This window comes from Gouania willdenowi, chromosome 24, assembly GCF_900634775.1.
Source record: "Gouania willdenowi chromosome 24, fGouWil2.1, whole genome shotgun sequence".
NCBI lineage: Eukaryota > Metazoa > Chordata > Actinopteri > Blenniiformes > Gobiesocidae > Gouania > Gouania willdenowi.
In genome coordinates, this window is record NC_041066.1 from 23,192,696 (window position 1) to 23,207,755 (window position 15,060).

General features: G+C 34.8%; 1 protein-coding gene across 1 annotated transcript in view; it reads right to left on the reverse strand.

Moving 5' to 3' along the window:
• Positions 1 to 15,060, reverse strand: part of adgb (androglobin) — a 50,395-nt gene that overhangs the window by 1,808 nt on the left and 33,527 nt on the right. The window contains exons 22-33 of the mRNA XM_028440343.1: positions 14,779 to 14,910; positions 13,408 to 13,501; positions 10,835 to 10,966; positions 8,339 to 8,492; positions 8,053 to 8,243; positions 7,821 to 7,987; positions 5,916 to 6,067; positions 4,863 to 4,974; positions 2,099 to 2,256; positions 1,086 to 1,241; positions 346 to 418; positions 199 to 262 (exon numbers count right to left, since the gene is read on the reverse strand). Coding sequence (XP_028296144.1) covers positions 199 to 262; positions 346 to 418; positions 1,086 to 1,241; positions 2,099 to 2,256; positions 4,863 to 4,974; positions 5,916 to 6,067; positions 7,821 to 7,987; positions 8,053 to 8,243; positions 8,339 to 8,492; positions 10,835 to 10,966; positions 13,408 to 13,501; positions 14,779 to 14,910 — 1,585 coding nt within the window. The remainder of the gene's footprint in view (positions 1 to 198; positions 263 to 345; positions 419 to 1,085; positions 1,242 to 2,098; positions 2,257 to 4,862; positions 4,975 to 5,915; positions 6,068 to 7,820; positions 7,988 to 8,052; positions 8,244 to 8,338; positions 8,493 to 10,834; positions 10,967 to 13,407; positions 13,502 to 14,778; positions 14,911 to 15,060) is intronic.

Sequence of the window (15,060 nt, forward strand, 5' to 3'; positions counted from 1 at the left end):
TCTCTTTGAGCTATGGACTCGTAAGGGTCCCCAAAATAGCTTTTTAATTAAGAAGAGGCCAAGATATCAGCTCATTTATCCAGGAGAGGGATGGACATTAGAGACAGGAGGAGGAGCCACAGGAGACTCAAGGTCAGAATAGCAGGACTAACATGTCCATGTTTGCTCCAAAAGAACAGATTTACAAATGTCTGTTACCTGGTGTAGTGACTGAAGTCCGTATTTGGAGTAAATGTTTTACTGGGATCAGGCTTAAGTGCATCTGGAAAGCAACCAATCAGAAGAAGGATTCTTGTTGAAGTTAAAATATCCCCAAAGTGTGTGTAAATAAGTGTCCATATTTACCTGGATCCTGGCTTTCAGTTTTCTCTGCTTTTTCCTTTTCCTGGTTTAAAAAACGTGATCGAGACTCTGAAGCCTTGGGAAGATTAAAAAAATCACATGATCACATGAGTTCTGATTGGATTTCATCCCATGTGATGAAATCACAGTATTGTTTTTATTAGTTCATGAAAATATCACTATATTTTTCATATACTTTTCCCCACATGTTGTGTTTTAATGAGTCGTAGCTTTGTTAACGTCACCTAAAAATAGATAGTTGTCATAAACAAAATGATCAGACGCAAAAAATGTAAACAAAGGCACACAAAGTAGCAACAAAAACACACAAAACAACCACTTAACATGACAACTAATACACAACAAGACTGAAAAATACAGGAAACAACTACAAAAACAGCAAAAATTACTCCAAAAAGCAAAAATTGACAACAAAATTCAGAAAATGACAGATAAATACACAAAATGACTCATTAAACATACAAAATAACCCCACAAGATAGGAACAAAAACACACAAAACAACCACTTAAAACTCACAAAATGACTACAAAACACAGAACAACCACACATATAAAATGACCCTGGAAAGATAACGCAGAAATAAAATTACACAAAATAACAGAAAAATGTACAAAATAAAAACAAAAATACAGAAAACGACTGAATGAGAGAGCAACGCGGCCATTAAACAGGAGTGTTTATTTTATTTTATTTTTATTGAGTGTTTATTAAGTCCGTTACCTTGGCAGCCCGTCCTGGCTCTGATGTCTCCCAGGTTTCTTTCATGGCTTTGATCTCCTCTTCTCTCTCTCTGTCCTCCTTCATCTCCATGCTCTCTGATTGGCTCGTGTCCGTTACAACACGCAGTGTCCAGTTTGGCTTGGTCAGGTCCAGGCTCTGCCAAACACACACACACACACACACACACACACACACAATAAAGAATAATAAAACACTATAACGTGTGGCAAAGACTTTATAATCATTTACTCTACAAAAATTCAGAAAACGACTCAAAAAATGCACAAATTGACAACAAACATTCAGAAAATGACAGAACTACATAAAAAGACAGAAAATACACAAAATGACAACAAGATCACACAAAGTAAGAACAAAAACATATAAACTAGCCACCAAAAAATACCAAAATGTCAGAAAATTACACAAAATGACTAAAAACTCACAAAACAACAAACATAAAACTCTTTGTTAAGAAAAGGTAGCACATAGACTAATACATAGCAGTTCTACTTATGAACGTTTCCTGTTTTGTCACATAATCTCGTTATTGCATTATTACGCTTATTTTAAACATATGTAAACTATTTTATAACAGTTAATACATTATTGTTTTGCCTAAAATTTGTGCGCTTGTTGTGAGAATTTTTTTTGGCATTTGGAAAATGAAATTTGCATTTGTTTGATTGATGCGTTTCTTACTTGCGAAACAAAATGCATTTGTTTGTGAATGATGTTGCATTTGTTTGATTGGTATGTTTCTTACCAGCAAAAAAAAAAAGAATGCATTTAATCATTAATTATGTTTTGTATCATCCACAAACACACAAATCCCTACAAGTGTTTATCGGGTTAATATTGGGTACAAAATAATCTATTCTATGGGCGGATGAAGTGACTCATACTTTATATTTAGATCAAAAGAAGACCATTTTGTGTGTTTTTCCTAAACATTTGAACAGGAAGTCACTATATTTCAGGGTTTTTTTCATGTTGTGAGTACATAACGTTACCGTTTGCAGTTTGGAGCCAGATTTAGAGAGAGCAGCGGCCCCTTCCTTCCCCTTCTTCCCTTTGCCTTTGTGGGAACCTTTGGGTGCACCAGACTTGTGACCATCATGGCTTTTCGACGCGGTAGTGGACGAACGCTTCGAGTCCGCATCCTTCGATTCTAAATTGTCCAAATAAACATTGAGTGAGTGATAAACATCTAAATACTCTGTCCAACTGCATTTCTTTGAGTAGAAAACAACTTTAAATGCATAAAAAGATACCAAATATGTAGTAACTTATGCATTCACTTTGATTTTTTTTGTTGATTTTTAAAAAAATTTTACTTATTAAAATATTTCTTTTATTTATTCTGTTATTCAAAGTGTCCAAATATCATGCATATTTTCTGACTTATTATAGTCAAAGTATTTTATTTTCTATTTCCATTCCTCTAAACAACAAAGAAAATTGCAGAAAAATTGCCAATACACAAAATAACAACAATAATCAACAAAAACCAAACAAGAAAACACAAAGTGACAATAAATATACACAAATGTACTCCATAATTAATGGGAAAATAACAAAAACGACAACAAAAATATACCAAATGACAATAAAAACACACAAAACAATAACAAAAATACACAAAAACCTTTGTTCCTTCCTTTATTGATGATCAGATTGGTCATCATTCTAAATTCTCACATTAATATTGATAATGTTGCCCTGCTGAGATGAATATTGCTCATCTATGAGCTAAAATTTTGCAAATAATTTCCAAAAAAATGCCTATTTTATAAAAAATGATGAGGTTAAATCCCTATACGTCATTGACCCATGTATATATTTAGCTGTCACATGGCTGAATTCCAACAGTAAACCCATCAGTTGCTGTGATTTGTGGGTACTTCCATTGCTAGATGGCAGTGTTGCACTTTAAAGCTGAAACACACGTTACTCAGCTTAGATAAGGCTGGAAGCGTGAGTCTCATGTCTTTGAAATAGGGATGTCATAATAATCCATCATTAATCCAGTACCCTGCTAGTCCGCCTGCAGAGCTTAGGCACACGCTCACTGAGTTACCGTTATCTGCACTTTAAGATGAATTCAATGTTGGAGAGTCACTTTATAGCTGTACTTACAGGTAAGGGTCGAGACATGAAGAGCTGTCATTAGAATACATTAGAAAATATACTTATATATATATAAAAAAAAAAAAAGATGTGGATTAAACCAGGGGAGGCACTGGGAGGGGGTCGCCAGATGCCTTCAAGAAAATAGGAATTTATTTTAACAATTTGAGCCCATTTTTTGCTGATTTTTTTAAACCATTTTTCTGCAGTTACATAAAACTTGCCATATTCTAACCCATTTTCATTTCTTTTTCTTGCCACATTTTTCAACCCTTTCACCACTTTTCTACCTAATGTCACAACTGTTGACACATTTTTGTCACTTTTGACATTTTTCATGCTTATTTTTTTCTAATTTACCACATTCATGATTTGTCATGCCCATTATTTGCCAGTTTAAAGTAATTGTTCCTACTATTTGTTCCAATATTGACACTTTGAATCCTTCATAACACTTATCACTTTTAGCCACTCTAAATTACAACTGTTAACCAGTTTCTGTGGTTTTTAAAATCCCATTTTACCATCTTTTCCACCATTTTTGGTCACTTTCAACCAATTTTTTTTTTTTTGCCATATTTTTCTCCTTTTAATGCATTTTTGCTACATTACTCGCATTTCTGCCACTTCTCCATCAAGACTTGTAAACCCTTTCCACCACTTTTCCACCATTTTTGGTCACTTTTAACAAATTATATTTCTGATTAAAACAAGGATTTACATCTTTAAGATGACTATATATACTATGGCCCAAATAATACTAAACTTCCTGGATAACAGTGGATATTATTCAGATGTATAAATATTTTGGGGGTCGCGGGCTGAAAAGGTTGAGAACCACTGGATAAAACACAATAACATCACCTGTGTGTGACTTTAAAGGGTTTAAAAGCTGTGTGTTCATATCTTATGTGTGGCGCGTCATCAAGGACACGGCCTCACCTCAGCGACTTAAACTGGGTGAAATTAATTCACTTTCCTGCTGAGATATTTCCCAGGGCACTAAGGGGCAAGAGCCAACTTTCATTTGACATCCCATTGACCTATTTTCTCCAGCTTATTGGTAAAACACAGGAGGGTTCTCTGAACACACTGATACATACAGGGACCCACGGCCAAAATATAGAAAATCAGATGCTGACATGTTTCTATGAGGAGACGATGTCGTGTGCATATCATGAGACATAATATCTAGGGCAGTGAGACACACACACGCACACACACACACAACACAACACAACACAACACAAAAACAAATATGTGCCATTTGCAGAGTTTCAATCGTGGAAAGTGAACGGGTAAATAAATGAGACAATACTGATGGGTAAAAATGAAAGAAAGAAGCAAGGAAAGAAAGAAAGAAAGAAAGAAAGAAAGAAAGAAAGAAAGAAAGAAAGAAAGAAAGAACTCCTCTCATGCAGCAACTTATTTTCCAGGCACTGTTTTTAGTTTTTTTTTGTTTCAACTTAATCCAATTTATACACAATGATTAAAGGCAGAGGGGGCGGGGCAACAGGATGATTGTCAGATCTGCTAAAGCATCTGAATTCTTTTGGCTTGTAATACAGGCCTCTGGTCTTATCTTACCGTTCAAAATCACAAGCAATATTCAACAATAATACATTAAATAAAATGTTTGATTTTTACCTTTCATTTCACTCTTTTCCAAGTCTTGAAGCGACTGAATTAAAGACAGAGAAAATTCATCCAAATCCCAGCTTTGATAAAGCACCTCTGCTTGCACCATGTACTTATGAACCTGCAAAAACAACACACACACACACACACGCAAAGCATCAAAAAAAAGGACAACAATATTAAAAAAAAAAACAAGAATATACAAAATGACAAATATTCCCAAATGTACTCCATAAATAACAGAAAAATAACCAAAATGACAACAAAAATACAATTAACAACAACAGAAATACACAACATTGACCAAAAACCAGATTAGACAACTAGTATATACACAAAATATCCAATGCAAAATGACTCAAAAAATACACAAAAATGAATAAAATCACAACAGAAATACACAAAATCAACCACAAGGTGACAAAAAAACCTGAACTATTTACAAAATTACAACAAAATTACACAAATGGACTAAAAAAAGAGACATAATTACCAAAAAAATACACAAAAATTCTGACATATTAATAACTGAAATATTGACAAAATGACAAAAAATTACACCAAAGCACTCAGGAATATATTTAATCAACTAAAAATTGCACAAGCTGACTAAAAATATGAAAAAATTACTGAAATATTTACAAAATATCAATAAATAATACACCAAAAATGAACAAAACAAACAAAAATACAAACAAACCCAAATTCTGACATTAATATTGATAATTTGGCCATCGGATCATATCAAATGTTGCCCATCTCTGAACTAAAATTTAAATAATAATTGTGTTTAAAAACAAACAAAAATAATTTGTTACTTTGTTGATAGTGATGCGAGAGGCACCAACACGAACGTAAATAAACTAGTAATAAATCATTTTAACCACATTGTTTGAGACGTATGCAGCATGATTTTAAGCAAGAAAACCAAAGGATTTAAAGAGTAAGTGTGTGAGAAACGCAGAGAGGAGGTAAAGTGGGATGCACATGCAAATGAGCATCAGCAGTGAAATGTAGCAGCAGCAGTTAGCACACATAAACAGAGTTGTTAGCGTTAGCCACCTTTGTGTTAGAGGGAGAAAGTTGCTCGTGGTCAGAGGAGGAAACAGATGATTTTTCAGCGTTCCCGTCGTCTCCATCGTCACTTTCCCTGGGGGAGGCTTTGTTGGGGGAGCCGTCCTGATCCTTTTGTTCTGAGTCACTGGGACCTGTGTCTGAGAGAACATTACTGTATCATTTACTGTATAACCTTCCAAATATCACATTCTTTAAGCTTCTTATTCCAAAAAACAGCACTGCTGTTTTAAACTTGCTGTTCTGTTAGAAATAGTGTATTATTATTATTATTATTATTATTGCTGCAGCTGTTCTTGTTGCTGCTGCAATAATATTAATGGTTGTGACATGTTTATTGTGTTTTAAGTGCATACTGTGTATATATTTTGATAGGTAAAAGCTATTGTGTTTGTAGATGTTTTTGGTCTTATATTAGAATTTTATCTTTAATGCTTTCAATCATAACTTTACTCAGTGTCGGCGTCATGGGGGGGCATTCGCGGGCAGTGCCCCCCAGCTGACCTACTGTGCCTACTGTGTACAGGGGAGCTTTGTATTAATCGAAGATATCTGATTGGCTATCAACTGACAGTGAACAGGAGTCTGCTCCATAGATATTATATAATGTGGTGTAATTGTTTAACGTTTGTGCTATTGAACGTACCCGAGAGCTGTTGTAATGTGTATATGTCTATGACCTGCTCTGTTGATTCACGTGACATCACACATTGCTGCATCGCGACAAAGCTAGAGCGCTAAATTCAGATGGAGAGCAGGAAACTTGAGAATCTGGCATCTGAAATGATCAAAATGCCCATATTTTGTATAGTTTACGGATGCTCCAATCGTTCTAACCGAGAAAAGAAAAAGAGATTTTATAGAGTACCGAAGATTGTCGTTCACAAGAATGAGAAATGTAAAAAGCTCACAGAACAACGCCGTAAAAAGTGGATTTTAAAGCTACGTCTGTGGTCAGGAGGAGCAGAGTCTGCTGATGCTGTAGCGACCACTTCATAAGGTATGTTAGCTTAGCGAGCTAACTTTGTTCTCGTGGCTGTTTATATAGCATTAGGAATTTGTGTATCCTTCGTTCTTTGGTTATTCTGTTTTAAAACCAAATCAAAATAACAAATAAACAGTGTGGTTATTTTGTTTTTATGATTTAAAACCAAAACAGAAATACAGAAAATACAAAAACCAGATAAACAGCGTTTTTCTGTTTTTTTTTTTTCTTTTTAACATGTTTGTGTGATATTTATGGAGAAATTAGAGCGAGAACTGAAGTCCGCTGCACCTGGTTTCCCTCCCCAGGTCCTGGACCAGGTCTCCTCACACAATAGGACTGTTTAGGATTTATTTCATCAGTTTTCTGGTCCTGCTCATGTTTTCATTCAGTCTGTGGATGTTTTAGCTCGTATAAAACTGCTCACGCTGGTTTTGTTTCACGATGTTATGGTTTAAATAGTATCTAAATAAACTAGTGACTGACCATCGACTGTGAGGATGGTGTGAGGAACAATAGATGTTAGAACTTCTACCATTTGACAGTTTAGCAACAAAAAAATACAGATTTTTTCAGGGTAGTAAAAAAAAACATTTTGCACGTTGTAAATAATTTAAAATTAATTTAAAATTGTTTTCAGAACTTTCAAAGGTGGAGAATCAATGTATATATTTTAGCCTCAGTGTGATTCAGTGGGAATGCTCATCATCCTAATCATACTTTTAGTATATACTATAGTAGACAGTACGGTATATACTCATTGAGTTTGTAATGTATAGAAGTTTATGTGACATTTAGAACACAACACACATGATAAAGAGTCCGCAGAATATCAGGCATTGGTTGTATAATATTGCCATATTGCCACAAATCCAATATTGTGCATCCCTACTTAAAAGATTTCTCACCGTTATTGGCCAGAAAGAAGACCACAGGAAGGACCACCAATCCCTTCCCAGTGTTGCTGGTTACTTCCTGTTCCTGGTCCAGCACAGACAGACGTACCAACACGTCTGATTTGGAAGTTTCAAACTGAATCGTGGCAACAACGTCTGTTGTCACCTGCACACAGTAACTATAAAAAAACTGTAAGTCAGAAAACGACAATGTCTCAACAACTCTTGATTCATTTTTTCTCACCGGCAAATGAGACAGTTGGATTTCGGAATGTAATAATCCCGTACTTCCTTCGCTAAGAATGAACTAAGTTGATTCCCATTGGACAGTTTTGGTAGATCTTTCTTCTTGCAGCCAATCAGGCGCATTCTCCATTTAGCACCAACAGGAGGTGTTTCGGGCGTGATAACGTCAGCGACAAAAGTAAAACCAAGCTGGGAAAGGAGAGAAGAGAAGGTGAAATATTGATGGCGTTTGCCTCAGGAGAGTCTAAAACGCAGCATATGTGCAAAAATCAAGAAATATTGACCTTATTGGGCTGATAGATATGTGGTGGTACTTTGTTGCAAACCAAGTCCAGCTCCTTGCCCGTGTCGTTATTTATGACACGTAGCAGGACGTTAGGAAGCGGACAAGAGATGTTTGGTACCAGCAACATTTCTTCAGGAACAATGAGCACCTCCCTGGAAAAAAAAAAAAACATAAATAGAACCAAACAGATTAAAGATTAACTGGTTTAACAAGTGTGGCCTAAAACCTTTCAAATGTCATTATTAGATCTATACCTAACAAAAAGCATTATTTTGCACCATATTTGTTTTGTTAACTTTTACAAATGGGACTACTTTACAGTTTTAGAGCCTGTGTTCCGCCATCTTGAAATCACGTGATTGATGATGTCACACGGCCCCACTGCCTGTAAACATCTCATTGTTTTCTATTGGAGTCAAACATTCAGCCTGATTTTTAGATAATTTAGTAGTTTTTAGATAATTTAGTAGCTTTTTTAGTCAAAATGCCAATTTGTGCGGCTTTTGATTGATCTAAATACGTGTTTCTCAAATGGGGGTACGCAATGGCACTACAGGGGGTGGAAATATAACAAATAAAATGTCAGTCTTGTTCCCTCCTCAGGCATGACATGACCAGAAATGATAAAAACTATAGAAACAAATCTATTCAGGAGGCATTTAATCAGTGTTTTTCAACCTTAGGGTCGGGACCCCATGTCGGGTAGCCTGAAATTTCAGAAAAACGTAAATAGATTTTTTTAAAGTTTCAATTAATTTTAAATTACAACTGTATTTCTATACTTTCACTTTGTGAAATTTATTTTTAGTTCAACTAAAATGCCTTAAAAAAAAATACATATATATATATATAGAAATTCTTGATATCAAAATGGGGTCACAATCCAAAAAAGGTTGGGAACCACTGCATTAAATACTGTTTTTTTTCCCCCGCTTATTTACAAAATGATATTCTTTAGAATGTGTCCATCATTAAGCTATATAGTTTTCTAAGTAAAATTTTGTAGTCGGACAAAGGAATGACTTGGATTCAGAAATAAGATAAAGTGGGGACTCGAGCCAAAAAAGTGTGAGAACCAATGTTTTAAATAACCAGGAAAAGTTGAAGACGTCGATGTCAACAACTTTTGTTTACCGAAAGACACACAAACCCTGAGAATAGAATTCCTTTTGGGTGGGCGTCTGTGATTTACTCACTAACTTCAGACACCAGAGCGTGTTTAAGAGGTAAGTAAAGGTCCCTTAGGAGAGCTCTTCTTCTCTGCTTCATTGTCTACTACGAAAAAAGAGTTGGAAATGTCGCCCCCAGTGGTCACAGATCTTTATGGGTCACAATTGTTTTTATTCTCTTTCGGGGGAAAAAAAAAAAAAGGAAGAGGTTTGAATTGACATCTTTAGCTTTTCCTGATTATTTAAGGCAACCAAAAGCAGCACAAGTTGTCATTTTGACTAAAAAAGCTGCTAAATATATAAAACCAGGCTGGATGTTTTACTTCAATAGAAAACAATGGGATGTTTCCTGGCACTGGGGCCGTGTGACCTCATCAATCACATGATTTCGAGATGGCGGACCACAGGCTCTAAAACGATAAAATAGCCCCATTTTTAAAGGTTAATAAATCAAATATGGTGCAAAATAATGCATTTTGTTAGGCACAGATCTACTAATAACTAGATTTCAAATGTTTTAAGTCATGTTTGTTAAAAGAGTGGACGATCCCTTTAAACAGGGATGGCAACTTCATCACAGCAGGGGCCACACAAATGTGATTGTACCTGATCCGTTCAGCCACAGTATCAGCATTCATGTCATCATTTAGAATAATGACAGATCTGAGCATTATACCAGGGGAAAAAGGGTTTTGTCCTATTTTTTGTCTTTGTGGTTTCGTTGTTTTGTCAGTTTTTACTGAGTATGTGTGGTTTTTTTCTGCTATTATCTGCATTTCTGTTGTCAATTTGTGTGTTTTTGGGGTCACTTTCTATACATTTTTTTTGTCATTTTCTGTATTTTCCAATCATTTTACATCATTTTGTTCACAGTTTGTCTTTGGAGCTATTCTGTAATGTGTTGACGTTTTTGTGTGTTTTTGTAGTAATCTAGTTAAAGTGGTTGCTCTGTCTGTTGTTGTCATTTTTTTAATTTTTGTATATTTTTGTGCATTTCACTGTCAACTTGTGTGTTTTGGGAGTAATTTTGAGTATTATGTGGGGCTTTATGTTCCTTCTAACTTCTTAAAATGGAATTTTTGGAGACGTGCTTTGGGGGCCACAAAAATTAGATTGAGGGCCACATGTGGTCCCTGGGCCGCCAGTTGCCCATGTCTGTCTTTAAACATGCTTTTCTTGATCGCTATAGAAGACCATTGACTTCTTTCTTCTACGAGAAACCGTCATTAAAAATGTACACCAGGAATCGATCAAAGCTGTGATAGTAGAAAGGAAACGTCTCGCGCTGACAAGCGTGACATTTAAGTGATGACGGTGGAACGAACCTGAACACCAGGAGCCATGAGTTGGCCGTCTCTGGAATAGTAACAGAGTAATCAGCGTAGGTGAGAGTGCTCCATTCGTCCTGTTGAAAAGGATAAAGCTCGGCTTTCTTCTCTGAGTTGTCAACAATGTATCTGTGGAGAAGACAAAAAAAACACATTGAATAAAACAATTCCAGCGTTACTGTCTGAGGACAATAGTTTGATAATATATTGCGATATTAACACATCACAATATATATCTTCGATAGCAAATATATGTCTTTGCCCATATGCGACATGTATCTGATCTGTTTAAGATAGTTTTAACGACACAAATCAATTTTTTAAAAATCCAACCAGAAGAAGATTAGAGCCAGTGGGAAAAAACGCCCAAAAAAATCACAATTGTAATTTTAATTGTTGTTGTTTTAATTATCATTATTATTTTTTTAGTCTTGATTTTTTTTTGTCTAAACTTTTGATAGTAATATTATTATTATTATTATTATTATTATTATTATTATTATTATTATTATTATTATTAGCTTCAGTCTTGATTTTTTATTTTTATTTCTTTAGTCTTAACTTTTTTGGTCTTAACTTTTATTTTATTCTTATTCTTATTATTGTTATTATTATTAATAATAATTAGATTAACATTTCATAAAGTTAAAGTATAAAACAGTCTAAGACGGTGTGCTGTTTTAATTTGAAAAAGAATAACAATAAAAAAAATCTATTTCTACTCCGTAATTCTTTTTTTCTCTCAATTACCAGAGATTTCAGGCGGCGACCCCATTTGAACTACAGGCGACCCCACATGGGGTCCCTACCCCAAGGTTGAAAAACACTGATATATTGTAACGCATCGTGAAGTCTGTCTATCGTCCAAACCCTAATTCCCAAAACTGAACTGCATATTTATTTGCATTATATACGACTCACACTCACACTCACTCACTTACTCACTCACACACACACTCACACACACACTCACTCACTCACTCACTCACACACACACTCACACACGCGCACACACTCAAGGAGTGAGCTTTCATACATCCCCAGGCAGCAGGTCATTGGGCAGTCGCTGCTAGCCCATTGGAACGAGGAGAATATAAACAGCAGATGGTACCACTGGGAAAAGATGGAAGACATTGTGGAAAATAGTCGGTGCTCAGCCCCACAGGCTGCTACTAACCAAGGCTGCAGCTCATAAAGAGGAGGTCATTCTATATCATGTAGTTACAGCAAAGGCACATATTTCTCAAAGGCAGTAATTACATGGGGGGGTCAACTACATTTTTTTTCAGTTACAATTACATTTCCCATTACCCATGTTCAATTACAATTCAATTACGATGACAGTGACCAATTCAATTGCAGTTATTCTTTATCCTCTAAAACAGTGGTTCTCAAATGTATCACAGTCCCGTCCCCCTTCAGACGTTTAACCCCTCCCCCCAATTTTGGCACACTTAAAAAACCTAATAAAAAGGTGTTCACATAGATTATTGCTTACATATTTATTTATTTAAAAATGTGTTGTTTTCTTTTTGTCTTTAAAATGACAATGTGTTCACATGTAAATATTTATATATAGTTGTTAAAAAAATGAAAAAAAATAAAAATAAACTAACTAATTTCATATATAATGCAGCCCTACAGTGAAATTGTTCCTGAATTGTACCTATCCTGTTGAAGAATAATACATATTAATTCAAAACAATAATAATAATAATAATCTGTAACACACAAGAAAATATATTTATTATATATAAATGTATTTATTATATATCATATTATATTTATTAAGAAAATATTATTATTATTTATTGTTTGCTTTATTTAAATAATCAGCCTACTATTGGAGAAACCAATCTAATTTTTTGTCAAATTAATCTACAAAACATTTGTTGATTAAACAAATATCAGTGAAACAACATATTCATCCCCCTGAAACTATGAAATACAACTCACTACGGTGTATAAGTATATATATATACATATATATATATATATATATATATATATATATATATATATACATATATATGTGTATGTGATACACATACACACTTTCATTTTTATAACCTAATAAAAGTTAACCTTCCTCTTGTGTGCTTTCCGTTAGCATCTCTAATGTCAGCTGTAAAATACATTAAAAACAAATATCTATCATCTAATTTATTTCCTATCTATTCATTACCTTGTTAGACTTCCTAATCAATGAAAATATAGGTTTTAATATTTTTGGTGAGGGCATCTGAGACTTTTTTGTATCAGTATACGACTAGATTAATTCTTTAAATGGTATAAATGTGGGAAAAATTGTTAACTACCTACAGTATGTGTAGAACTGTATTGCGTTAAATTATAATTGACAATTTTTGTCAAATTTTCACGGCAATTACAATTACAAAGTCAATTATCTAAACTTAATTACAATATCATTACAAATATGACAGCAACAGATTTTTTAAAATTACAATTGCAATTGTAATTCCGCCATAATTGTAATTGATTATTAATAAAGTGATTACCATTATAATTGACTCCAACACTGTGAGGGGCGTGTGCTTTACTTTACTCACCTGAGCAAGAAAGCAGCGTTGTTGTTAGCTTCTTTTTCAATATTAGCCAACATGTCTGACACAGTGTTGAACACCAGAAGGTTCTTCTCCGTTCCTGTAAAAGCAGACACACACACACACACGTCAAAAATTAAGGATAACCCATGTTGCTGTCAGACATGACAAAAATAAATTTAAAAAAAATATACGTGACCCAGTTTTGAGTGACAGACAGAAATTGCAACATTGTCACATTTCAGGTGTATCTCACGTTGATATCGACACTAAACAGGTAAAGCAGTCTGTTACATAGCATGTGTTGAGGAAAAGAAAACAGATTGTAGGCGTACTGTGTGATCATGTGATCCGTGCGTAAGTCAGATGACTGACAGGCCCTGAAGATGCAGCATCGATGGATTCACATTTTACTACCAAAGTCCTATTTATTTTACAACCTGTGTTTAATTAAATTATTATTGACAGTTTTTAGTAAATTTTCATAGTAATTACAACTACAAAGTCAACCAGGCAAGAAATTTATTCGAAAGGAAATGTTGTTCAATGGTACCAGTCTGAGCACTGTATCTGCATTTGTGGCAAAGTGAAAGGGAATTTTTATTTTATTTTTTGACGTCATGAACCAATCTTTTTACTGGTAGCTCGTACAGCTTTGGTCCAATGAAATAAAATACTCCACTTGAGATGAGCTTTTCATAAATGTACAATAAATATTCGTAGAGATATGGATATTTTTGGTTTTTGACACTTGACGCGACCTTGACCTTGACCTTGACATTTTAGCTCCAAAAAAGGTCAACTGCACAACCTTGACATTGACTCTATGAGATGACATACGTGTCATTAGTGCTGCATTAATAGCCGAGGAGGAGTTCAACGGCAAAGATAATAATAACACCTACGATTACAATGTATTTGGCAACTTTCAATTACCAAATACAATAAAATAAAGAACATTAACAATTTTTCCTGCATCCTGCTGGTATTTCATCCTCACAAGTACAGCATATCTTTCCCTTGTTGTCAGAAACCGTTTGGGTGTTGGTATAAGAAGGTTATGTGCTTCTGTGTGTGTGTGTGTGTGTGTGTGTGTACTCCCTACACGGCCACCCTTCATCTGTCAGGCTGTATTAGTGGGAGAGGCAGTTCTCATCAATACTACGTGAGCCTCTGCTCAGAGGCTCAATATGTGCCATCAAGCTAAATAAAGCCAAATAAATCCAAGAAGTCTAACCTACTTTGTGTTACTGTTATTTTTCCCCCACATTTCTGACACTAAACACTCATCTACAGATATATAACTAGAATATTTGTTGGTAGCTTTAATTCTAAAAGCTAGCTGGTATATGTGATGGTATATGTGGACTTGTTTACCTGGTTTAGAGGCATTAAGGACCTCTCTCACCAAGTGCCCTTTAAATCCAGCCTGCAGAACAGTGGCAGCCTTGGTCTCTGGGTCTGTAGGCTGTCTGTTGGTCCACTTTTCTGGGGCCTTTGAATCTGCATCTATTAAACATCAGAGTGACAAAAAAAAAACAAGAAAAGAAAAACACAAAACAAGATGACATTGAAAACTTGTTCATGAAGAACATAAAGTGGTATTTACTAGGGGTGATATATATTGCGATATCATTAATTCTAAATTAGTACAAAATG